The sequence below is a fragment of the Neopsephotus bourkii genome, unplaced genomic scaffold (genome assembly GCF_033783945.1).
Source record: "Neopsephotus bourkii isolate Nb327-2 ecotype Australia unplaced genomic scaffold, CSIRO-AGI_Nbou_v1 NB_1292, whole genome shotgun sequence".
NCBI classification, from domain to species: domain Eukaryota; kingdom Metazoa; phylum Chordata; class Aves; order Psittaciformes; family Psittacidae; genus Neopsephotus; species Neopsephotus bourkii.
In genome coordinates, this window is record NW_026901776.1 from 8,450,731 (window position 1) to 8,475,044 (window position 24,314).

The 24,314-nt window shown below is 49.7% G+C and overlaps 2 protein-coding genes across 6 annotated transcripts in view; one reads left to right on the forward strand and one right to left on the reverse strand.

Moving 5' to 3' along the window:
* ZNF318 (zinc finger protein 318) overlaps positions 1 to 2,037 on the reverse strand; it is a 29,215-nt gene extending 27,178 nt beyond the window's left edge. For both annotated transcript variants that reach the window (XR_009727310.1, XM_061365904.1), the window contains exon 1: positions 1,471 to 2,037. Coding sequence is in view for 1 of the 2 variants with exons in the window: in XM_061365904.1 (XP_061221888.1) it covers positions 1,471 to 1,842 (372 nt within the window). In the remaining variant the exon portion in view is untranslated. The remainder of the gene's footprint in view (positions 1 to 1,470) is intronic.
* On the forward strand, positions 1,682 to 24,114 carry ABCC10 (ATP binding cassette subfamily C member 10). Of its 4 annotated transcripts, none has more exons than XM_061365905.1 (22): positions 1,682 to 1,788; positions 8,409 to 8,605; positions 9,552 to 10,920; positions 12,189 to 12,416; positions 12,613 to 12,769; positions 13,476 to 13,615; positions 14,073 to 14,152; positions 14,301 to 14,472; positions 15,062 to 15,160; positions 15,377 to 15,566; positions 15,945 to 16,022; positions 16,408 to 16,599; positions 17,013 to 17,148; positions 17,526 to 17,721; positions 18,511 to 18,854; positions 18,989 to 19,158; positions 19,458 to 19,618; positions 20,010 to 20,263; positions 20,589 to 20,734; positions 21,208 to 21,305; positions 21,503 to 21,615; positions 23,608 to 24,114. In XM_061365905.1, exons 2-22 carry the CDS (start codon positions 8,445 to 8,447, stop codon positions 23,741 to 23,743), a joined length of 4,620 nt encoding a protein of 1,539 aa, XP_061221889.1. In that variant the 5' UTR covers positions 1,682 to 1,788; positions 8,409 to 8,444; the 3' UTR covers positions 23,744 to 24,114. The 4 variants fall into 4 exon arrangements, with proteins under 4 accessions (XP_061221889.1, XP_061221890.1, XP_061221891.1 ...); XM_061365906.1 differs by lacking the exon at positions 1,682 to 1,788 and adding an exon at positions 7,656 to 7,661; XM_061365907.1 differs by lacking the exon at positions 1,682 to 1,788 and adding an exon at positions 7,737 to 7,932.
* Positions 24,115 to 24,314: the final 200 nt, after the last annotated feature.

A 24,314-nucleotide genomic window follows, 5' to 3' on the forward strand; every position in this document is an offset into this window, starting at 1 on the left:
TACTTATTTTCAATCGTGGGTCTTAGTAGCAATGTCATTTCAGGGCTACCCCACAAGCAACCTATAAGATTGAGATAATGGTAAAATAGAGCCTAAAAACAAACAGCCAGAGGCAAGCTCCTCAGCCTGGCTTAACCGTCAAACGCATTTCTTCCCATACCTTCAGGGCAGCTCACCTTTAAGGAACAAATAGCACCAATAACAGAACTGTAACCCCACTACATTCACCTGTGATTGATTCTATGGCTACAGCTCCGAAGAAATCCAACAGGAACCAGTACTGCCGTTAGGGAAGACAATCTGTTCTCTCCTAGGGTCCCATCATGCAACAAATCTTAGCAATGTATTTGTGTTAGACTGACTTTCAGCCGCATTGTTTCCTCAAATCAGCTCACCCTGATACCTGATCACCTACTTCATAAATACAATGAGAGCACAAGGGAGGGGGCAGAACATACTGCACAGCAAGAAGAAAAAGTGTGTTCCCCCTTCTTTTAAATTGTGCACGTGCTGGATTGGGTGACCATAGCCTCATACATCCCAGTATCAAAAACTCTTCTTTCAACGCAATGCAAACAAGCAGTGAACCCATTACACATCATAGTTGTTAGCAGACAAGACAATCATTGCACCATAGAGTAACAAAAGAAAACCTAAATGAGTTAACACCACTCGCTCAAAAAAGTACAGCAATACACTTTGATTTAGTACGGAGGTGCCCACACCCAAGATGGAATCACTTCAGATGCCAAACCAGAGTTTCACAAGCCCAAATCAGATTTTGCCAGGGCTGAGCGAGCAGACTGGAACACCTTGTGCACAGCTCCAACTACAAAGCAGCTGCTACCAAAGAATACCTCTCTATCAGTCTGTAACAGTCTCCTTTGTACACCCGTGACAGCTGAAAAAACTCGAAGTACTCATTCAACATCCTTTTAAAAAAGTTATCGCCCCATGAATTAAGCGATGTTTATACAGTAACACAAACCGATGTTAAATGGAGGAAAGTGACTACCTACATCCTTTGCATTGGCAAAAGACAGCATCATCTCTGAGCCTTATCTAAAATGGCTCTAGCCGATAAGAGACCTAAAATGTAACGGGGATTAAAGAAAACATTATCTCACATGGTAATCGATTCTCTTCCCCCACTTTGTGTTTCTAAGGAACAGGGAACAGATCCCCCTTCACCCCCCCGCACAGAGACAGCCCGGGCCCGGTGCAATTCCGCAAGGACCCAGCAGCGCCAAGCCCGGGGCCCTGGCTCCGCTGCTCCCCGCTCCCGCCGCTCTGCCAGCGGCGACATGGGCTTACCCCAGAGCACGGCCGGGGCCGGCGCGGGAGAGACACCCCACCAAGCAGCGGGAGGCGGGGGCCGCGGTGGCGGCGGGAACCCCCCCACGGCGTGACAGCCCCCGAGGGAGGGGGCAAGCCCTGCACCGAGACCCCTCAGCGCACGGCAGTAGTTACCCGGCTGCTGCTGCCGTCTCCGTGCTCGCTTCCTCGGCGGCCCCGGGTCCCCCCGGTCCCTGGTGTTCCCGGCGGCGATGGCAACCTTCTGCTGCGGTGCGGCGACGGGGATCGGCGGGATGCCCCGCGGTGGCCCGACGGGGAGCGGTGGCGGCGCGGCGGGGGACGAGGCGAAGCGGAGCGTGGCGGCGAGACAGGGGTGGCGGAGGTGGCAGCGGTGGCGGGTGGCGGAGGGGGAGGCCGACCGCGGCCTGGTCCCGGCCCCGATGTTCCAGAGCGGGAAGCGCGGGACCCCGACGAGCTACAGTCTTTCAGCCGGTGAGAAGAAGACGAGGACGAGGGGCCGGAGCGGCCGCTGCCGGAGCGGTACATGATGGCGCCGAGGGTCCCGGCGGCCTGCGCGGTCACCCCAGCTCCTCTGACCCGGCCCCCCCCCCCCGTAACCCCGACTGACCCCCCCACCCCCCGCGCGTGCGCGCCGCCGGCCTCCCTGCGCGCGCTCCCGAGCCAGACACCGGAGGGGGGCACGGGGGGGGGGGGGAGGCGGGGTAAGCCCGGGCCGCGGAGGGGGCGGGGGACGGGAGGCGTTGCCTGGGGACGCCTGCACAAAATGGCAGCCGCCGAGCGCCGGTCACGTGTGGCGGGGCGGGCTGCGGACCGGAGGGAGGCGGGAGCTCACGAGAGCGCCGCTCCCTCCGTTCCCGCTCCTGTTTCCCGGTGGCCGTGAGGGGGCCACGCTCCCCAGCCCTCAGGTGGCTGTGCCGTCCTGCTTGACTGCCTTGCGGGGCTTCCCCCCGCGTCGCTCTTGGGCCTCCCGGCTGCTTTAGGCAGAAGTGTGTTAAGTGATGAATCCTTGGCTGCTCGATGAGGCGGCGCTGAGCCTGAGCTTCCAGCACATAACAGTTTCTGAGCAGGTTTCCTTGTCGTGACTGCCATGAGCTGGGATGATGTGATGGGGAGGAATGGTTTCCTGCCTCCTCCCTCTTCCTCACCTGAGCACTGGCTACCCACCCTGCATAGTGCAGGCGTGTGAGTACAGCAGTTCAGTTCTCACAAGTGAAGCACGAAATGCTTCTCTTACTTCATGCTGAGGCTGGTGAGGAGGAAGCGTGTCTTCAACTGAAATGGGCTAGCAGTAGAATGTAATGAGTGCAAAGAAACGAAGGTTCTGAAAAAAATCTCCCATTTCCTGAATTTCTGAGCCTTTATAGTTTGTTCAGAAACTGGGCAAAGTTTTGTGCACTGAGGGTTTGAATTTGGAGACCCAGTCAATTTTTGCAGTCTTGGATGAAATCCTGTGTTTTGTATTCGCTAGAACAACACACCGTTAGAAGCATACTATTTAGAGCAGCAGCAACCAAGCGCAGGCTGGTGGGTGGGGGTCTGTGATACTATAACAAGGTGTTTCTGCTGGGAGGTGTTGTGTACAATTGAATTAAAACCGGCTGCCCCACCTTGACATTTTCTGTGTGAGTGCACCACTACACAGGGACAGGAAATATGCTTAGTTATGCCAGTGATCAATTCTATATAAAAACTGCCTATTTTCAGTTACTACTGTCCACTCTTTCCCCTTCTCTGCTATGGCTAATAATGTTCACCTGTGACCTCAATTCAGTTTTAAGCATCTTGGGATAAGAATGTCATATTTGAAGAGCCCCAGCAGACTGCAAATCTGCTTCTAGTGGGAGCAAAGCACAATGATGGTGGAGGCAATGGGTACTCAACCTGTTCTAGCTACCAACCCAAAGCGTCAGATTTGGTGTGACACATGGAGAGGTACAGAGCTGTGCTTTATGATAACTACAACGCTGATGTGCACCTAGGAATTCCCCCTCTAGATTTGTATTGTACATCACATCAAAATAGTTTATCACTATATAGAATATGCTGTTATCCTGAATGTGTTCTGTTTGTTCATTAAAAGAAAGAAAAAGAACACCCTTTCATGCATTAGTGTCAGGTACCTGTGTACCTCTGTTTCACCAACTGAAATAAGTAAGAACAGCCTAGCAAGAGGGAGAAAATGGACTTGTTTTATTTTGGGTGTCTTTTCCATGCTACTGCTTTCTTCACATCAGTTTTCAAAAAATAATTTTAAACCACAGTTTGGTTTCAGAACAGTTAAGAGTACAAAGCTGCACGCAAAACCTGTCAGCTCATATAAAGCTGTGATATATGCTTATGATATCTAAAAGCTTTGGAAAATCTGAGAACATGAAGATATTTTCTAACATCTTTTTACCTTGTGACCAAGAGATGTCCTTGTGGTTTCTGGTGATAGTGTCATTTGGAAGGTGAAGGAATCCAGATACCAATAACTAATAACATCTATCACTACACCAGTAAGTAAACTGTTCAAGGAATGAATGGTAAAAAGAGTTCGGAAGAGAAAAATCCCATTTGCTGGAGAAAAATACTTGACTGACTCGTGCTCATTACCATTTTGTAGCACCCTGTCATCTTACTGAGCATTACTCTACAATTACAATTTATAAACTCATTCTGTACTAGCTGCAGTGTCATGTTTCAATCACATGCCTTACCGAGTTAAGGTTTTAAAGGGATGGAGCACCCATATTAAGATTCAGTTAAATTACTCCACAAATCAGTGCTGAAATTTGGGCCTCTACCTTGCAGAGGTTTTTGCAATACTCCTGTGACTGGCACTCCATACTGTCACTGGACAAAGGAGGTGCTGTGCCAGTCAGTCTGCTTTGCTACAAGTTCAGCTCCCAAACTCCTCTTTGGAATTCCAAAGCTCATCTTTGAACTTGCAATTGGCTGCTGCTTGGAGAGACTTTTTCTTTTTAGCTAATTGTGTGCTGAGGGCAGTATTGGGGTAATACTGTGTCTCTGAGTTCTCATTAGCCCTCAGATAAGAAAGTCAGGGGAGCAAGCAATACTGAGAAGGAAAAGAACTGAATCAGAAAAGTTAGCAGTAGCTCAGTATGAACAAGTAAGCAGAAATAAGAATTGAGGTTAAGTCAGATTGGACCACTGGGTTAAAAAGCAGTGCAGTAACAGAGAAAAACCTAAGACACTGGTAATAACTTTACCTTTTTATGACTGACTAGATTAAGGAACATGAGACAACCGTGCAGCACTCCCCTGAATATTAAATGGCTGGGCTGCTTATAAGAACAGAAACAATTTATGTGGTTTTGTGACAAAATGAGTGTTCTCGTGAGACTGTGCAGTGGAAGACACTCCTTTTGCCTCCTGAGCTTTGCATTAATTTATCCCCTGGAAAACAGGGCAAGATACGCGTGTGGTTCAGGTTCAGGCAGAGCAGCCTGTTCATGAAAAGTCTTGGACTGAGCCAACTAATCAAACCTTCCCTGGTCATGACATATTGGAACTTGAGGATGGTTCAGCTGATAGCAGAGCCTGCCTGGGAGCACAGAAAATGCATCCAAACAGACAACTGCTTTCAGAGATTTTGCATCTATTGATGCAAAATAACCACATTTGATAGTTCTGAATTTAAGGCTTGTCTAGGCTGGCTTCTGTTTCAGCTCAATATTTACTTATAGCTAGGAAGTGAACTGGGCATGCAGCCTGCTCTCATTCTCTGATTCTGAGTCCTGGGAGGCGTATTAAGTCATCTGTTACAAAATAGACTCATAAGAGAAGGCAGATAGCTCTTCCCCGCTGGGGGCATACCAATCCAGAGAATTAAAAAACTGGATAATAGTGAATAAAATCTGGCCTGCACTGGCCTGTGGGGTGGATTAAATTAAACCTGTTACTATTTTTTTCCCTTTCATTTTGATTGCTCTGATTTTTTATAAATGTCAAGTGTCTGATCATATATAGGGTACAAGGTACTTTGTAAGCCGTATACCTACAAGCCTGTACTCCCCATGGCGCACATCTTAAACCAGTCAAATACATAGCAGTAAATGTCACAGGCAGCAATATTCAGAAGAAGGGAAAGCCAAAAGGAAGCACGAAAAGGCGGAATGTTTCTTTAGATTCTTGCCATGTTCCTGTCTAAATGCACATACACTGAACAAGCACCAGTGATACCAGATAGGGCAGTGTGGATTGGTGTTCTCCTAGGGTGCCTTTTTTTTAATAACCTTTATGTTTGTTCTCCCATCTGAGTATAGATAATGCTGTCTGGAGCAAATTGGGATCTGTGGCCTCTGAAAGCTATCCGTCTTTCAGCTGAAGTAGAAAAGTTCATGCTTTTCAACATGAAGAGTTTAGGAGAGATGAGCAGGCAGAATGCAGTATGTGGAAAAGGAAAACACTAGAACAGAATGCAGCTGAAATGGAAAAGCTCTGAGGGTGATCAGCTTAATAGAGAGAAGGATGGTCTTTGTCCTGATACCTGAGAACCTCTTTCAGTCAGGGGAAGTGGGTGTTTGCTTGGGGTTTGTTAGTTTGTTTTAGTGGGTTTTTTTTGTTTGGGTTTTTTTCATTTGGAAATAAGACATCAGAACCATGAAACTTTAAGTTTCACTTGTGTGCAGCTCATGCTTCAGTCTCACACATCCCCTCTTTGCTGTCTTGAGAGTTTGCTGCTTTCACACCATTTTTTTAAAGTGAAGCTTGCTTGAGCAGAGAAGACATAAAACTTAGTGTCAAAGTATCTATAAGAGAGTTCATTCTAGAAACCTTTGGACAGCCTGTGGCAGACAGAGCAAACTGCCAAAGGCACAAGAGTATCTATAGCAGTATCTACCTTTGCCATGAAAAGGCAGCCTTGCAACCCTGACACGCAGGCCAAGATTACTTTCAGGGTTGTGAGAAATCAGAATGCTCAGGGAAAGAAATTAAACAAGGACATGTATATATGTGTGTATGATTTTAGAACTGTACTGTCCTGCTCCCTTCAAGGAAACTCTGATCAGAGGGTACTGTGGCCTATAAGCTCCTGCTCGTATCTCTGCTGCTTCAGACTCACTCATCCAGATTGTTCTGTTTTCTCAGACAGGAATGTTACTGATACTCTCCTTCCTCAGCGCCCCACTGGTAATACTGTTCAGAGAAGGCTTTATTGTGCCTCTGATGCTGAAAATAGTTTTCTACCTGTGATGAATTATTCACCCTGATACGAGAGAGAACTGAGGGAGGGCTTGGGGGAACTGAAATATTCAGTGCATCTGCTATAAAAATCACCAGTAGCGGGTAAAATTGCTGGGTGGGTGTGGTGACGTTTACTGCACACTCCTGTTCTTGCCTGTCTGTCAGGGATGAGGCTGGATGCCCTCTCCTTTTCTGACATCTAGGAAGCTGATCATTTACTCACCCCCCCCCAATGCAACATGCAGAGCTTGTGTTACGCAGATTATTGTATTTGGCTAAGATAATGATCTGGCTTTTTACAACTGTTACCTGCTGTGTGCTGAGAGAGAGAGTGTTGCTTCTTTGGGCATACTGATCCATTGCCTGCAAAGTGCTCTTGCAGCTATATCATTTGCTATGAGCAAAAAACACTGTCCCAGCAGTGTTTATAGCACGTTTATATCCATGGAAGCAGTGCCTGGGCTATCCCTGCTGGTGCTGGCTTCTGGGGACACAGCAGTGCGTAGCTATTCCTGTGCTCATCGACACAGTGACACTGCATGTAACAAGTGTCTGTATAGAAACGTCCAAGGTACCAGGCGTTGTGGGGCAGATGTGATAGCAGGAGGGGGAGTAAATAAGAGCACAAGGAAGGAACTAGAGAATTTTTGGGGAAAAAAGAGTGTTTATTCATGACCGGGGACTGATTTTAGTTTGTTTTTAACTGGAAGATAAAGGTCTGAACTAGCTGCACGTGTTTGACGTGTTTACCCCTCCTCTCGACCTCATGCTTTTGACCTGAATCCCTGACGCTCCCCGTGTTCGCCATCTACCCGCCGGCGGCACGGCGCGTTACAGGCTGCTGAGCTGGAGCTGCTTGGGCATAGATGGCAACCACTCCCACGCGCCGTAGGCACCTTGACCGCCGCCTGCGGCCGGGCCTGGGGCCGGGGCTGCCGCTCCCCCCTCCGAGCTGCTTCTTGCTCCGACCGCCCGGTTTGAGTAGCGCCCCCTCTTCGTTGCCCGCCGCCTGCTACGAGCCCCAGGCGCTACAGCGCCTCCCTGCGGCCCCGCTGCCAGGGCTGCTGCGCGTCCTCCCGGCCCACAGGGGGCGCACGGGGCTGCTCTGCGCCCTCCCACTGCGGTGAGCGCGGAGGTGGGCAGGACCAACCGAGGTACGGCGGGGGGCAGGGGTCAAAGTTCGGCGTGCGGCGGGGTGGGGGATGGATGAGTAATTGTGCTGTTGCGCCCCGGTGGGACGGGCTGGGGGTTCCGGGGTTCCCGTGTCGAGCTTGCGTCCTTCAGCCGGCCCCGGGCTGGGGATGGGCTCAGCCGGCGCGAACGGCAGCCGGCGCAAAGACGAGGCCCTCGCGGGTGTGCTTCAGCCCCGGGGGGCAGCACCGAGGAGGGAGCTCTGAGGGTGTCCCTCCCCTGGGTAGCCTGAAGGTATTGCATGGTCTTTTGGTTGGTCATCAGCATCCTCCAGAGCGACTCGGAGGGTGGTTAATACTACACGCTCTCTTTGAAGATGTAAATAAAATGGATAGATAATTGTTTAAGCAGCTCAAAATATTTTTCAAAGTGAGCAATAAAAAGGCAAATGCTTCCTGATGTTAGTTTCCAAAGAATGAACAGGCCATGGGAAAAAAAATCAGCCTGGAAACAAGCAGAAATCATCAAATTCCCAGAGCACTGGGGTCCCAGGGTGACTTATGGGGACAAAAACATAATTTAGTTTAAGATGGAGCTTGATCGTTTTGTGGAGTAGATGTTAAGAGAGCAAGTGCACTGCAGCAGGGCCTGGGCTGTGTGACCCAGGAAGTTGCTTCTATCCCTGTGTTCGTTTCTTAATCACAGTCCACCTTAGACTGGGGCTGTACCTTTTTATTATACCTCATGCTGTTCTTTCTTTTCTACCCTAGGAGCTCCTGCCTCTCAGATTGAGTTCCCAGCAAAGGATGGAGAACATCCTGGCTGGTTTGTGTGGAAGCAGCCCAGAGGACCCAATCCCTGTGTGGGATCATGGCAGCATTGGCCATTGCTTTAATCAGCTGACATTAAATGTGATTCCTCATGTGGTCCTTGCAGTGGTCAGTGCCTGCTTCCTTGGCACTCCAAGGTATGACAACTAATTCGTCTGACACTTGGTTATTATGCGGGACTGGAGGTGAGGTGGAAAGGCTGGAAATTAGCTCTCCTTAATAATGTATGTGCTTAATACATAATTAGAGAAGAGCACAATATTATAAAGTTATTATGTTTGTCAGCATCCGATCTAATTCAGAGTGTGTTGTACAACTCTAGTCCCTTCAGAAAGGAATCCAGAAAGACCGAATTGGGTAGTGAGCATAAAATCACTGTAGTGATTATAGTGAGAAAATATTTCAAAGGAATTTCAGCGAGTGGAGATTGGGGAAACTGAGACTCTTCGGGAGAGAATATAAATCCAAGGTGGCCTGGAAAATAAATAAAGTAATAAGCGGTTGAGAGAAAACAAAAATTGTTTTTCTGTTTACTCTCTTCTGAATTTCATAAACATGGCAATGTTCAAAGGATAATAAGTCAAGTGATAATGAAATATTCTGTTGGGCTATAAATTATGGACTTTACATGTGCAGCATCACTGAAACCAACAGTGATAGAAATAATGCTTCTAGACAGAATATCACAAACACAAGAGAAGTCAGGGACCACAGATGAGACACAGACAATGTGATCATCTGTAATTGGTGCTAAAGAAGTTACTTTGTTGTTAGTCCTCAAGGTCTGCAGTCTGATTTGCCCATGAAATATCACATTTTGCAAACAAATTTGTGCAGAGAAATGCTATTCTTTGGTAGCACCTGAATCTCTGGTATTGATCAGATACTGGGCAATACTGGCCTGATGTAGTTGAGCAATGCCAACATTCTGAAAAAAAGCTGCAAATCGAGGGAGGTGGATCCAGGACTTTAAGTAGGAGTGAATGGATAAAGAGGGTAAAAGGAGAGGAAAAAAGGAGAGTACTGACTGAGAGGTGATGGAATTCCAACTGTAAATTTTTTCTCTGTTCTTTCCTCTTTAAGAATCGGCTCCCGAGTGCCTTGCAGGCCAGGGTGGGGATGCAGAATCACCGCATCCTTAGTACTTGCTGGCCTGTTCCTTGTTGATACCATCCCAGCCACCATTTCTCAGCAGGAGCTGGGTCCTGTATACCTGGAAGTGCTTGCCAATGGCACTGCTGCCCTGACATGGCTCACGCACAGCCTTGTTCTTCTCACGCTCTGCAAGTCCATTCACAGTTTTACCAGAGGCCCTGCAGTCCTGGCACTCCTCACTGTTTTGCCCATACCTTCATTCATCATCACGCTGGTGTGGTACTACCAAAGTGGGACAGCTTGGTCACCTGCCCACCCTGCTGCCTCCTCCAGGTTTGCCATTCTCTGCCTTCAGCTGGCCTCTCTGCTTGTATATATGATAGCCTACCTCTTTCCCACTGCTGGCAGGCAAGACTTCCTCTCCATCAATAGCTCCTGGCAACAAGGCCAGCTCATCTCAGAGCCAGGTATCCCAGTGCCTGATCAGCAGAGAGTGTCAGAAGATGGTGAGAGCTGGCTCTCACGCTTCTTTTATATTTGGATGAACCCTCTTATGAAACGTGGCTATCAGTGGAAGCTGAACCAACCACAGGATGTCTGTGTACTTCCTCGCCAGCTGGAGGCTGCCAGGGTCTGTGAGCGGTTCTACTCTTGTTGGCAGAAGAAGGCAGCTCTGCACCAAGTAGAGGAGGAGACGGTGTCTCTTACTAGCTCAATCATTGCTGGAGGCGATGGGAATAGTGATGCCCCAGACAGCTTGCACCGTGGCCAGGAGGCCGTGCAGCTCTTCTCAGTCCTTCATGCAGCCTTTGGGCTTCGTTTCTACTCCCTTGGACTTCTTAAGCTGGCCGGCAACCTGCTGGGTTTCTCAGGTCCTCTGCTTCTGAACCTGCTGGTGAACTTCATGGAGTCACGGCAGGAGCCTCTGAGCCATGGGGTGCTCTATGCCCTCGGGCTCTTTGCTGGCTCCTTCCTGGGTGCTCTTTTGCGGAACCAGTTCAGCTATGAGGTGAACAAGGTGACACTGATGGTGCGGGCTGCCGTCATCTCTGCCATCTACCACAAGGCTCTGCGTGTCAGCAGTGCCAGTGTTACGCGCTTCACAGTGGGGGAAATTGTCAACTTCATGAGCACGGACACCAGCAGGCTGGTCAACTTCTGCCTCAGCTTGCACGAGGTGTGGAGCCTGCCTTTCCAGTTCGCCATTACCCTCTACCTCCTCTACCAGCAAGTAGGGGTAGCTTTTCTGGGAGGCTTGGCACTGGCACTGCTGCTTGTGCCCATAAACAAGGTCATAGCTAACTACATCGTGATGAACAACAAGGAGATGCTGAAACACAAGGATGCACGGGTCAAGGTGAGGGCGAGCTGGTGACTCTGGGGCATTAATTCTTTTAGGATTTTCTCTCTGAGTTTGTTGCTGTATTTGCTCCCCATCTGTCCCTAGAACATTGGCTTTTTGGCTGCTTGTGATGATCCAGAGCTGTTGGGAAAAACGCTAGAGGGAGCACACACACAGAGACACCTGGTTCAAAGGTATTTCAGGGTGATGCAGTTTCACCACCCACAAGATAGTGAACCTCTAATGCTTGTCTTGTTCCCTGGGCTAATGCAAGTTCCCTTGCAGGTTTCTTTTCTACATGTAGTACTTAAGGTGGGACTCCTGATTGCTTCCTCTAGAGATGCTTCCATCTAGGATTGCTCCAGTAATGCCATCAGTGGTGAGGTGGCTTGCAGTCTGGACAAAGGCAATGATCATGGATGTACTGGTTTTATATTGCTCCAAGCTTAGCACCCTCTAGTCGTCTTTTCTACTGATTTTTGCATATTTGCTGTGCCATGTCTTTGCCACATCAAACATTAGATTCCCACCTTTTAGCCTTGTATTTCAAATGCAAGGGACAGCACTTTCACTCACCATTTCCGTCATGCTTTGGAAGTATTAAACGTAAGTCAGCTCCATGTTAGAACTGTTGTGAGCTGTAAACTTATTTCTTTTCCCAACACAAGGTGCATCAGGTTCTAATGGGTAAGCTGGACTTTCTCTGGCTATGAAGGAGAGGTTTGCTGAGTGAAGTCTGCCTTGTTAGTTTAGTTTTGTGTTGAGTACAGACACATCTCAGCTTGCTCTGCACAAGCTGGCCTGAGAGCAGGGATTAGAGGACAGCATGTTAATGGGACACCTGAGCTGCAGGATGTGCTACAGCCAGCCTCTGGATGCAGGCTAGCTGTGCCAGGGCAGCACTGGCCTGAGGGTCGAGTGTTATTATTTCAAGATGCTGTCAGGTCAATGGAGGCTGTCTCTAGGCTGGAGATAGTAATTCCACATATGCTTTCACCTATGTTGCACATCCTTCAGTTGTGAAGTAGGGTAATATTTTGCCTTTTCCTGAACCATACATGGCACAGGTGGTTGAGGAAGCTGGTGGAATGAGTAAGAGTGGAGTTCCCAGTAGCTGCCACTTGAGTTTATGTCTTTGATAGCAATGAATGGTTCCTGGAATCTCTAGCCTGGCCCTTAACAGGAGACAACTGCAAACCTGGCCCCTGCCCAGATGCCTAGCTGACATCTGGTGTGTTAGGCAAGCACTGATTGTTCTATGTGATTTTCCTCTTTGCCTGCAGCTAATGACAGAGTTCCTATGTGGCATTCGTGTGATCAAGTTTTATGCTTGGGAAAAGCACTTCAGCACCAGGATAAATGCCTGCCGGGATAAGGAGCTGCAGAAGCTACGAGCCATCAAGTACTTGGACGCTGTGTGCGTGTATCTGTGGGCAGCACTGCCTGTTGTGGTCTCCATTACCATTTTCATCACCTATGTCCTCTTGGGTCACCAGCTCACTGCCACAAAGGTGAGTAGGTAGTAGGGAGAGCTCCAGTCCTGTCTCCTGCAGAGGACAATCTACAGTGGGGCTGCAGTCTCTGGGGAATAAACCTGCCTGTGTCACCCCACAGCTCTTCAGGCTCTCACTGGTGAAACTGTTTGGAGAATACAAGAGGTGAGGGAGGTCCTGCCTCCAGCTCATGGCTGTTTCCTTACCCATGCAGGTGTTCACAGCATTGGCCCTTGTCGGGATGCTTATTCTGCCCCTCAACAGCTTCCCATGGGTGTTAAATGGGACCTTGGAAGCTAAAGTTTCCCTGGATCGAATCCAGTGTTTCCTTGAACTTGTGGACCAAGACCTGGAAGCTTATTATGCCCTAGGTAATGTCAGAGAACGCTGCTGGGCTTGGTACCCTGGGCAGGGGACACTTGGAACAGAGAGCTGAGGTGTGAGGCCAGGGGCAGTACTGGAGGGCAGCTGGCTGTCATCCCCATCATTCATGACATTCAGTTGTCAGGTTCAGAGTGAAGGCACTTCATGTCTGTGGAAAATGGGAGACAAGGGTGTAGCATTCCTCTTTACCAATAGTAGGCCATTGCTTGTCCTCACAAAGCCCTGTTGTTAGTGTTGATTTAGAAGAAGCTACTCCCTCCTCTGTCCAAAGCTCCTCTGAAAATGAAACCATCAACAGCCTTGGCTTTGTCTGTCAGAAAGGGTTGTGTGCACCCCCCCTCTCCTGAGCCATTCCTGCTCCTTTTTTTCTCCTTCCTTGCCTTTTGCCAGCTCCCTGCCATTCTTTTACCTTCAACAAGTTATCCTTACTGTGTCTCCATGACAGCCAACAGGTCATCATGTGTGTCTGGTGTGAGCTGGAAACAGGAGGGTTGGAGGAAGGGAGGTATAAGTTTAAGGGCAAGTTAGCAGGCAAGCATCTCATTCTGTGCTTGGGTCAAGGGCATCATGGCAGTGCCTTGTCTGTGGCCTCATCCATTTGGGAACAAAGCTGATAGTATCTCTGATGCCAGGTGCGTTTAATTTTCTGGTCTTCTCGTAGTAGTGCAATGCTATGCTGCTTTTCTCTTGCAGATAGCCCTTCAGGTACTGCTGTTGCCATGGAGATGCAATATGCATCCTTCTCATGGGTGCCAGTTGAGGAGGAAAGCACCAGGCAGCAGTTATCCACAGGCGGTCTGCAACTGCACATTGAGAACCTGTCAGTGAGAAAGGTGAGCAAGGGTGCAGGAGGTAATGGAGAAGAATGGCACTAGGGAATAGAGCAGAGGGAGCATGTTTTCATGTTCTCCTGGTCTTATGAGCTGTGCATCAAAATTTTCTCTTGGTCAAGAGGCTCATATCATAACTCTCAGAGCTGAAGGGTACTGCAGGAGATTCAGGCGTGGCTTACAGATGAGATAAACCAGCTCCCTCTGCTTTCTACCACTGCTGAAGGAGAGGACTGGGCAGGGAGCACAGCTGGGCTCCAGAGTTAACACTCATTGCAGACTTGTGTCGTGCTATATCAGGAGTCTGGTTTACCCAACAACTTCACCCACCTCTGCTGCTGAACCTGTGAGACAATCCTAGTTTGTAACAGCAGTCAGATTTCTTACAGTGGCTCAAGAAATCTGGACAAGCCACTCTGTATTAGCACATCACATTGCTCTTTTTCATTTCGCTTTGCAGGGGATGCTGCTGGGGGTTGTTGGGAAGGTTGGCTCTGGGAAAAGCTCTCTGCTTGCAGCCATCGCTGGAGAGCTCATTAAGTAAGTACCCTAAAGATTTCTCCCTGATTGGTCCCTCCATGCCACAGCAGGCAGGGACTATCCAGTGTCATCCTTATTTGTAGGCCATTTTGGTCTGCCAACAGTTCTCCTTTGTTGCCCTTTCTACCCGCTTCCGGTGCACTTGCAGGCAAGGTGGACGAGTGTATGTTAGTGACCTGGAGCAAGGATTTGGTTTGGCCACACAAGAGCCTTGGATACAGTTTACCACTGTCCGAGAGAACATCCTTTTTGGGCGGGAGTATGATGCAAGGCTGTATGAAGAGGTGGTGGAGGCCTGTGCCCTTTCTGAGGACCTGAACGTGAGTAGATGACAGCTGGGATTTTCAGGCAGAGCCTATCAACAGCTGATGTTTTTTTGGATAAGAAGGAACTTCCCTGGGATCTGGAAGGGCTGAATCTGTGGTGCTCCTTTCAATAATTCACTGAATTTGAGCCTTATGGCTGTATTATCCAGCAAACCTGGCTGTTACACGGTAGGAACCTAGTCTTCTCCTCCAATTTATAACCTGATGCCTGATTTTCTGATGTGACAAGCATTGGGAGCAACTGTGTGCTTTACTGGGTGCTACAAATATTCTGTAAAGGCAAGATAACTTACTTGAGTTTTATTTTTGTTTATTTCAGAGTTATCTTAGACTAGAAGTCACTCTCAGTAGGTAGTTCAGATGTGGCCACCGTATTGTGGAATGTAAGAGAGTTTAATTGCATATATGCCAAGCTTGCCGATTGTCTGCAGAACCAGTGTATAGACTGTTGCATTGTTTAATTTTTGGTAAGGTGTCACCCTAAGGAATTATTGCCAGAGGCAGGGGAGGTACCCCACTGTTCTGGCTCTGGGTCCCCAGTAGTTTCCTGTCCTTTCTAAGTGGATTTTCTTGAATGTTCCAGATTTTACCAGCAGGTGACCAGACAGAGGTGGGTGAAAATGGTGTGACACTCAGTGGGGGACAGAAAGCTCGAATAGCCCTTGCCAGAGCCGTTTACCAGGTAAATAGCAAAGGAGTCATGCTGTGGCAGATTGTGCTGAGTGCTAAGTCAGATGTAAAGAAGATGAAGTACCCAGCTCGATAGTGTGCTCTGGCAGCCTGTCTTAAACCACATCGTGCTGGCCTAATGTGCTGGTGGTTCACCACACAGCAGCACTTGCACTTTTCATTACAGCAGGGCCTGCAGCTGTATCCTTGTCTTTTGTCTCCCTCTCAGGAGAAAGAGTTTTACCTCCTTGATGATCCCCTGGCTGCTGTTGATGCAGAGGTAGCCAACCATCTCATGCAAAAATGCATTCTTGGAGTTCTCAAACACAAGACCAGGATCCTTTGCACCCACAGAACGGAGTTTCTGGAGAAGGCTGATGCCTTGTTATTGATAGACAACGGCAGAATAGCTAAGACAGGTACACTGGCTGTCCTGTCATGCGTTCGTTCGTGCCTGTGTACCAGTCTTGAAATGGCTTGAGCAAAGATGGACATGAGGGAGTAGGATTAACTAGTGGGAACCCAGTGATAAAGAGCTTGAGGACTCTCTTTGTGGGCAAAGATGGGGTGGGAGGGAATGTGCAGATGCACAGATAAAACAGGACAAGCCTAGAGCGGGGGGGCTAAGGCAGAAGGCCACAGCAGGTTATATGGAGGAGGGCCTTCAAGGGTGCAGGTACTGTGAGAGAAAATAGGAAATGTTATGAGAGAACAAAACTGCCATTTCATAACAAGAGGCAGTGAGTAACTGACAGCTGTTTCTCGCAGACTGAAGTTCTGCATGTCTCTCTTTGCAGGTACACCAGCTGATATCTTGCCCCTTGTGGAATTCTTCCCCAGGTTCAAGAATATGGACAAGAGGCAGAAGAATAAAGGTCTGTATGTGGCAAGCTTGAGGGGAGCTGGGCCAGCACAGCTCAGCTGACCACCCAGACAGAACCCGTACCTGATAGCTGCTGGCCTTAGAGCAGATATCCCACCACCTTGCTCTGCTGTGACAGTGCTGATTGTGGGTAGTGTGTTCATAGAGGAGGGGAAGCCCTTGTATCATTCAATATTAGTCTGAAGAACTGTTTGAATCTTGTTCCACTTGTGGTCCAGCTTTGAAGGTCTGCCAGGATTGGTGCACTATCTTGAAAGAGGAAAGAGGAGGGAAGAAAAGTCTCCCTCATAGCCTAGACTTGCTCTGTTCACATCAAGGAGCAGCTGCAGGAAGAACTTGCATTACACTGACCTTTGCTTCTGCCTCCATTCCCACAGCCCCCAGTGAACAGGGCCAAGAAGAGGCTGTAGAGACAGAGGCAGAAGAAACAACTCCAAACAGTCATCTGATCCACAAGGAGGAAGAGAAGAAAGAAGGGGCAGTAGCTTTTCAGGTTTACAAGGCATATTGGCTGGCAGTGGGCAGCTGCTTGGCATTATCCATTCTCTTCTCTCTGTTCCTGATGCAAGGTGAGGGAATGGCCCAGCAGCACATCTCTCTTTAGACATTCCTTGCCTCTCATTCCCTGGTTGTGTGGAGTCCAGGGAAGAAAAGAGGCCAGGGGTTTAATTGTTCTCCCTACAGCAGGAAGATCCCTGTTCTTTTTCCCAGGCTAACGTATCACATGTGGCAGCAGGATCTGGCATCTTACTACTGCAGTTGTGTGTCTGCTGCTCTAGCACTGCCCTGTTGCTGCTGCAGCTCAAGGCTTCCCTTGCTCCTGCTTTACTACTAACAGTGGAGCATGCAGGCAGGGGAAGACTAGACTGGGCAGTGAGGCAATAACAAAAGTTGTCCAGGAGCTTCCCCTCCAGCTTTTCTGCTTCATATTTGCTGATTGGAAGGTTGAATCCCTCTTTATGTCATCTGTCTTTCTTTATAGCATCCAGAAATATTTCAGATTGGTGGCTCTCACACTGGATCTCTGGCATATCCCAGGCAGCAAATACGTCTGTGATGGTCTGCTCAGCTTCCCCACCTTCCCCAGAGTTGCTTCTCTGCTCCACTGTTGGGCTTGTGTAAGTGAATCTGGTCAGGAGATGCCAATGGGAACACACTCCCATTTTTGCCTTTAACTGCATTTCCTGTGAAGATCCTTTTTGAGAGCAGGGATAAACTGACCACCCCACTGCAGGGGACCTGAGTGGCTGCTTTTACAAAGAGAATCGAAATCCCTGACCTGATGAGGGGCCCAAAGGGCTTCTGCCTGGGGCTGATGGAAGCTAGCTGCATAGTAATCGAAGTGTTTATCACAGCAAGCCAAAGGGGTATCACAGGAGTATCAGGTTTAAGTGTCCTGGTTTCCTTGAGCATGCTCCTAGGTTCTCGTGCCCTATCTGTGAATTTACTGCCATGGGGACCTTAGCAGATTCCTAATCTTCCTTCTGTGTTCCAGCTCCCCCATTGAGGCTTTAGACACCACTCCAGCCCCTTCCAATGGCTCACTGGATGTGAATTTTTACCTGATAGTTTACGGAAGCATTGCAGGGGCCAATTCCCTCTTCACCATTCTTCGGGCCTTCCTCTTTGCTTATGGCACTATCCATGCTGCCACTGTCATTCACGACCGACTGCTCCAGAGGGCTCTAAAGGTAATGGTCAAAAAGTCCAGGGCAGGCTTGAGGCTTCTTCAAGTCACTCTGCCTTGACACTTTTCTCCTAGTTGGGAGTAAGGGTTTGGGAGGTGGGTTAGGGTTTCTGCTGGTATTAGCCGACTGTATCCAAAAAGGGCTGCACCACAGCCAGCACAAGGGACCAATGAGCTGAAGTTCTAAATTTGTCCCATAAACCTTGTTCCATTCCATGGTGAGGGAGGGCAGTTATGACTACCACCTGCATCTGTTCATTCATTAGGCTTAGATATATAGGAAGATGAAGGCCAATTGAATCAAAGTAGCTTTTGCTACTCATCGTGAGCTCAGATTCAGATGAAATTGGAAGGAATCATTAAGATTTAGGGCTGATGCTGGCATGTGCCAGTTAACTTTCTTTAGTATTTGGGCATCTTTGGGTTCTTGGACTAGAGTAAGGATTAAAGGTTTGGAAGATAGGATTAGATCCTAGGATTAGAGGGTTGTCTCACTGGCTGCTGGTGGGCCAGCATGGGATCTGAGTCACTGCTATCTCGGTAGCTGTCTGCCATTCACCACAGAAGGGCTCCTTCCTTTTACCATATAAACAGCATGAGTTACTTGACTGCAAGTGGATGTTGGCTTTGGAATCTGAGATTTCTTCTTCAGCCGAGGAAAGGAAGGGGTCTGTCAGGGCCACCCCTTTGTGGCCTTATCTGCTGCCCATGGTGCTGATCTCCTGGGCACTGTTCTGTGGCTGGATCTCACTGTAGCTGACTGGTTCTTACTTTTTGGTTCCCTTGTTGCCAGGCCACAGTTACCTTCTTTGACACCACACCAACAGGCCGAATCCTGAACCGCTTCTCCTCAGACCTGTACAGTGTGGATGACAGCTTGCCATTTATCCTCAACATCTTCCTGGCCAACATGTATGGGCTTTTGGGCATGCTGGTGATAATCACCTATGGCCTCCCTTGGATTGGTCTGATTTTAATCCCCTTGGCTGCCCTCTACTTCTCTATCCAGCGCTATTACCGGCGCACATCCCGGGAGCTGAAACGCCTTTACAGTATCACCCTGTCACCTATTTACACTCACTTCTCAGAGACCCTCTCAGGACTGAGCAGTATCAGAGCCATGAGGGCAACACAAAGGTGAGCAGAAAAAAAGAGCACCCAGAGAGCCAAAGCTTTGGCTTTATATACCAGGGCCTTTCTGATGTGGGGCTAATTATAGGGTAGCAGGAATGGAGGTTAAGTCGTGTAAACTTCTGTTGTGTACCTGCCAGGTTTGAGTTGGAGAATCAGCTGCGCCTGGAGCAGAACCAGCACTGTCTCTTTGCCAGCAACACAGCAATGCAGTGGCTGGACATCCGCTTGCAGATGATTGGAGTTGCTGTGATTACTGCTATTGCAGCAATTGCTATCATCCAGCACCAGAAACAACTGGGAAATCCAGGTAGGCTGCCAGGAATTGTTCTGTGCCCGCTCCTAGGCTGTGGCCAAGGGGTTCCCCCTCTCCTAGCCCAGAGTTGCATATCTTTCTACATGGGATAAGATCCAGAGCTCCTGCTCCCTGTCCCTCAGTAAGTCACCCACAGTATAGTGCTTCAGCTCATGTTCTCCTCCTGTGTGTCCCCATCCTCAAGTGGGATTGCAGACTCCAGGGTGCTGACTTCTTTGTTTCTTTGTCGTGCCACCAAGATCCCAGCTCCTTCTCTGCCAATAACATTCTTGCTTATGTTTTTGTCCTTGCAGGACTTGTGGGTCTGGCACTCTCATATGCCCTGTCAGTCACAAACCTGCTCTCAGGCCTCATTTCCAGCTTCACTCTGACAGAGACCATGATGGTGAGTGTGGAGCGGACAGAGGAATACAGCACAGACATCCCCATGGAGCCCCAGGATAAACTGGTCGAGGTAAAAGCTCAAATATGTTCTCTAGGACAGGCCCGTCTTCTGACTCTGTGCCCTGCACTTGCCTCCTGGGGAGATTGCAGGGTTCTAGTTAATAAGTGGAGGTCCCTCAGCCTTAGAAACCACCTTGATTGCTCATCCTTTACCAGTACGTATCCTGGGGGGGGGGGTGTGAATCTCTGGCAGGAGTTGGTGAAAGTTGGAATGATGGGAAAGGGTAGGAGAGAACAAGCCTAGAAGGGGACTGGAATTGGAGCAGTGCTGTGCGTTGGGTCTGCTCAGAAGCCAGACAGCCATCCAAAGGGATAAATGGGGCTTGGCCTGTGGGGAGATGAGGCTGAAGATGAATAGTGGGTCACAGTCATACCCTGTCTCACCTATGCATCCCTTACAGGTTGCTGCTGACTGGCCTAGTCGGGGGCTTGTGGAGTTCCAGCAAGTGGTCCTGGCCTACCAAGCGGGCTTGCCTAATGCACTTGATGGTGTGAACTTCACCGTTTACCCTGGAGAGAAGGTGGGGATTGTGGGTCGCACAGGATCTGGAAAATCCACCCTTTTCTTGGCTCTTTTCCGCATGCTGGAGCTAAAATCAGGACAGATTCTCCTGGATGGTGTCAACAGCAAGCTGGTGGGCTTGGACGAGCTAAGGTATGGAGGGCTGAGCACAGTGGAGGGTAGCTGGCGGGGGCTGGAGGCTGAGAGCTGTCAGTGGTTGGGTACCGAAGGGAAGAGTGAGGAGCAAAGGACTTTTAATCATGGCAACCTCTTGCTGATTGTGGCAGTTTCTTATGAGTTGCTCAGTTGTTTCTGATCAGCTGTGCTAAAGAAACCAGGCTGAGTGTGTTACCTATGTCTCTTTGCCTCTAAAATATGCAGCAAGCCAAAGACACCCCACCCCAGGAGGGAAAAATTACCGGCCTTTGTTTTTCTGTGGAACCTACCCCATGAACCCTCAGCTCTCATTTGGTTGCAGATCTAGGCTGGCCATCATCCCTCAGGATCCGTTTTTGTTCAGTGGCTCAATCCGAGAGAACTTGGACCCCCAGGGAAAACGGACAGATGCTGAGCTCCATGAGGTGCTAGAGCAGTGCTACCTGTGGGATACTGTTACTCAGATGGGTGAGTCTGAATGCAGTGAGATGCAGCTGGTGAGCCCTGGTACTGAGAAAGGGAGAAGGCCTTAGCTCAGTCGGGGAGATGAGGAAAAGGGCCAGGTGAATACATTAGGGAACTGGTTAGGTGAACACAAGGACCAGGGTGGGAACAGATCTGTGGGAGTTAGTGGCATTCCATGAGGGTTAGTGGCAAGGGACTGGCAGATGATGGATTGGTGTCAGGATCTTGCTGATGAGACCTGACCCCAGTGGATGTTACAGCAAAGCCTGAGAGATAAGCCAGCCCCTAGTTCAGGGGGGTGTGGCGTTTCTGTGCCACACGTTGCTTGCATCTAAGCATAAAGGCTCTGGTTCCCAGTGTCTGGGCTTGAGCAGGATTAGGATATTGAGTGCTTCTGAGAAAGCCCCAGGCTGGGGAAGCTGTTCAGGGCCCTGAGCAGAGCCTGGTGGTGTGACTTCTGAGCTTGACCCCCACAGGTGGATTGGACAGTGAGCTGGGAGAGAGGGGAAAGAGTCTGTCTGTGGGCCAGAGGCAGCTGGTGTGTCTGGCGAGAGCCCTCCTGACGCAGACCAAGGTGAGTGCCCTGCCTTCCCGGGGCATGAGGGAAGGGGAGTGAGCTGCTGATGGGTGTGTGGGAGCAGCAGAGTGCTCCAGAGTTGGGGTGTGATGGCAGCAGACATCCTGTGCTACCTTCTCAGGCTTTCTCTCGGGAGGGGTTGGGGTGTCCCCTGGGGCTCTTGGGTAGCTCCCATTACTCTCTGTCCCTGGCAGGTACTGTGCATTGATGAGGCCACAGCCAGTGTGGATCAGAAGACAGACCAGCTGCTGCAGCAGACCATTCGCCAGCGCTTTGCTGACAAAACTGTTCTGACAATCGCTCACAGGTATGGAGGAAGCAGCACTCGGCGCCTAAATTCATCCCAACACTCACAGGGAGAGGTGGACCTGTTCTACCATGCCTGGGCCTTGAGCTGAGCAGGGAGGACTCTGTGATAAGGCTTTTCAAGTGCAAAAGGCGGGATCTTGCCTACTTGCCTTTTTTGTTTTATTTGCCCTGGGTGCTGAGAACAACTGGAAGTGGAAATGTTGTACCCAGAAACTGGAGGACAGCAAAGGGCAAAACGCCACGTTGTATGGCAGATGGCTCTTCCTGGGCACTGCTTCTTGGGACTGGGGAGTGAATCAGACCTCGTGGTTCTGCCAGTTTAGAACACGGAGTAATGGACAGCTATCTTGTGGGAAGGAGCAGCACGGAGACCGGGTAGGAGCAGGTGTCTCTGGCTCAGTAGAGGGCACTGCAAGACAGCCGTGGCCAAGGGCTGCAGCCAGTTCCTGGGCAGGCAGAACTCTGGGTGTCTTGTTTCCAAAACCCAGGCAAGACACAGCAACAGTGCCTGGCCCGCAGATGAGAAATTGAGGGTTAGAGTAGGGAGAGTAGCTAGTTGCAGGCAGAGGGAGGAGGGCAAAACATGAATACCGTTGATACTGGGAAGGGATGGGTCAGCATTAGGTAGTGCTATCTGCACAGGGTGCTCTTACTCTTGCCAAATGGAGAAGAGTTTGGAGGAGGGTTATGCAGTTGTATGGAGGGTGTTTTCAAAACACAAAGGATACCACAAAAATAAAAACCAGATGAGCAGGGGCTGGTGTCCTGGTGCACAGAAGTGGGAGTAATGGGTAACAGACAGGGTGGGCTGAGCATGGAAAGTGAATCGGGTGGGTCTAGTTAAATACATCAGATAGGACAGAGGCAGGAGGGGTGTGGAGGGAATGTGGTTCATACACTAGGGATATTATGCCTAAATAGAGTAGAAAGGTAAGAGCACTGTGGGCTGAGGTGTGTGTTTGGGTTGGGTGGAGGGAGACCACCTCTGATGGAGGAGTAACTAGAGAAGAGAACCAGCAGAGGAAGGAGTGGCAGAAGGTGAGGCAGCAAGGCTGGGTTGAAGATGGCTCCAGCCCCTCTTGCACTGGGTTGAGGAGAGATGGGGGAGAGCAGTGAAGAAAGAGAGGTGGTAATGGAGTTGTTTTGTACCCATGGTTCTTTCATGCCATTCAGCTTTGGGTGAACCATAGTTGGATGGTTAAGTGAAAATCTAGGCTTGGAAATGACTCAGTACTTGTCCCTTGCCCCTCCACGTCACTTCCAGTGCTGCAGCCTGGCACTCTTTTGGGGATAGATGTGTAACCAAAGTCCTTAACTCCACAATGCTTTATGCCTGTTCAAATTGTGTACAATGTCTTCCAGATTTGTAGGGCTGTAGTTCAGCACTGAACAGGACATGACTGTGCAAAGACGTTCCTGCTACCCTGTCTTCCCTCCCCAGGGCCAGAGGTTGCTGCCATGCTTAGTAATTTGGGCAGAACAGGGTGCACACATGTGGGTGTGGTGGTTGGCAATCTGGCAACCACAAATCCACTGGTGATGACAGCGTAAGCAGAGATGCCAGATAGCTGGGGAGTGGCAACTGATGCTCAAGTCCACTTCTGCAGCCCTCAGGAGGTGGCAGGTGAGGAAATGTAGGGGCAAACAGAAGCAACTCAACTCTCCTGTGGAAGAAAGACATCTTGTGCAACCCTAAAATCAGGTGTGCACTGAGCTTTCCCTCCACAGAGCTTCCCTCTGTGCTCCTGATGGCCTGTCATGCTCAGGAACAGAACAGCATTGCTGTGCTCTCCTAAGAGGTGGTGCATTTCAGCAGCACGCAGAGGCTTTCTGGGAGCTGGACTGCAGTGTGCCCCTGAGTGCAAAGGGACACGGTCCACAGATCCTGATGTTGGCAATGTCTTGGGACACCCCTTGACAGCAGGGGAAGCAGTATTCAGGGTTTCTCCTCAGATACACCAATGTGTATCCTGGTGTTTGCTGTCCACAGGTTGAACACCATCCTGGACTCAGACCGTGTGCTGGTGATGCAGGCTGGGAGAGTGGCAGAGCTGGATTCACCCACCCACCTAAGCCAGAAAGATGGGTCCTTGTTTCAGCGCCTCCTGCACAGCGGACAGCAGTGACTTCCTCCTGGGCTGAGCCCAGGCAGCCCTCCTGGCTCTGTGCCTGGCTTCCCCATCACCTCACCTATCAGTGCTGTCACTGCAGGGCCAGTAGCTGCTGAGGGGAGAGAAGGGTTTATTCCTGCCTGCAGACAGTGACTGTGGGTCCTCAGGGATTCCCTGAGGCTCCTGCATGGCACTGCAGCCTTTCCTTTAGTAGGGAAGATGGGATCTGGTGTTTAGGACCATGCAAGCCTGGCTGTTGGGATACTGCTCCCCTTCAAGGCTCCCCTTTGAGATGACAGAGGGATTTTCTGCTCACTGAACAATCAGTGAATCCTAATCTGAGACTTAGTCTCACATGCACAATTTAAAATAAAAGTGGAAACATCCTTGTGAAGCTCTCTTACCCAGGTACCTGTCCCCTTTCCCCGAGACACAGACTTCCTTGTGACATACAGCAGTAGTGCCCTCTCTGCACAAACACAACCCTGTTTCCTCCTTGCTTTCAGAGGACACTGACCTTTCAAATCCCAGAAGGTTGCACCTGGGGACCTGGCTGCTTCTCCTCCACTTTATAGTGGAAAAGCCC

What these genes read in the sequence shown, in the direction of transcription:
- ABCC10 (XM_061365905.1), top strand. Translation starts at nt 8,445, where the DNA reads ATGGAGAACATCCTGGCTGGTTTGTGTGGAAGCAGCCCAGAGGACCCA. An exon ending in TGCTCCACTGTTGGGCTTGT is followed by an intron (nt 17,149 to 17,525) that starts GTAAGTGAATCT and finishes TCTGTGTTCCAG; the next exon opens with CTCCCCCATTGAGGCTTTAG. An exon ending in GAAACAACTGGGAAATCCAG is followed by an intron (nt 19,159 to 19,457) that starts GTAGGCTGCCAG and finishes TTGTCCTTGCAG; the next exon opens with GACTTGTGGGTCTGGCACTC.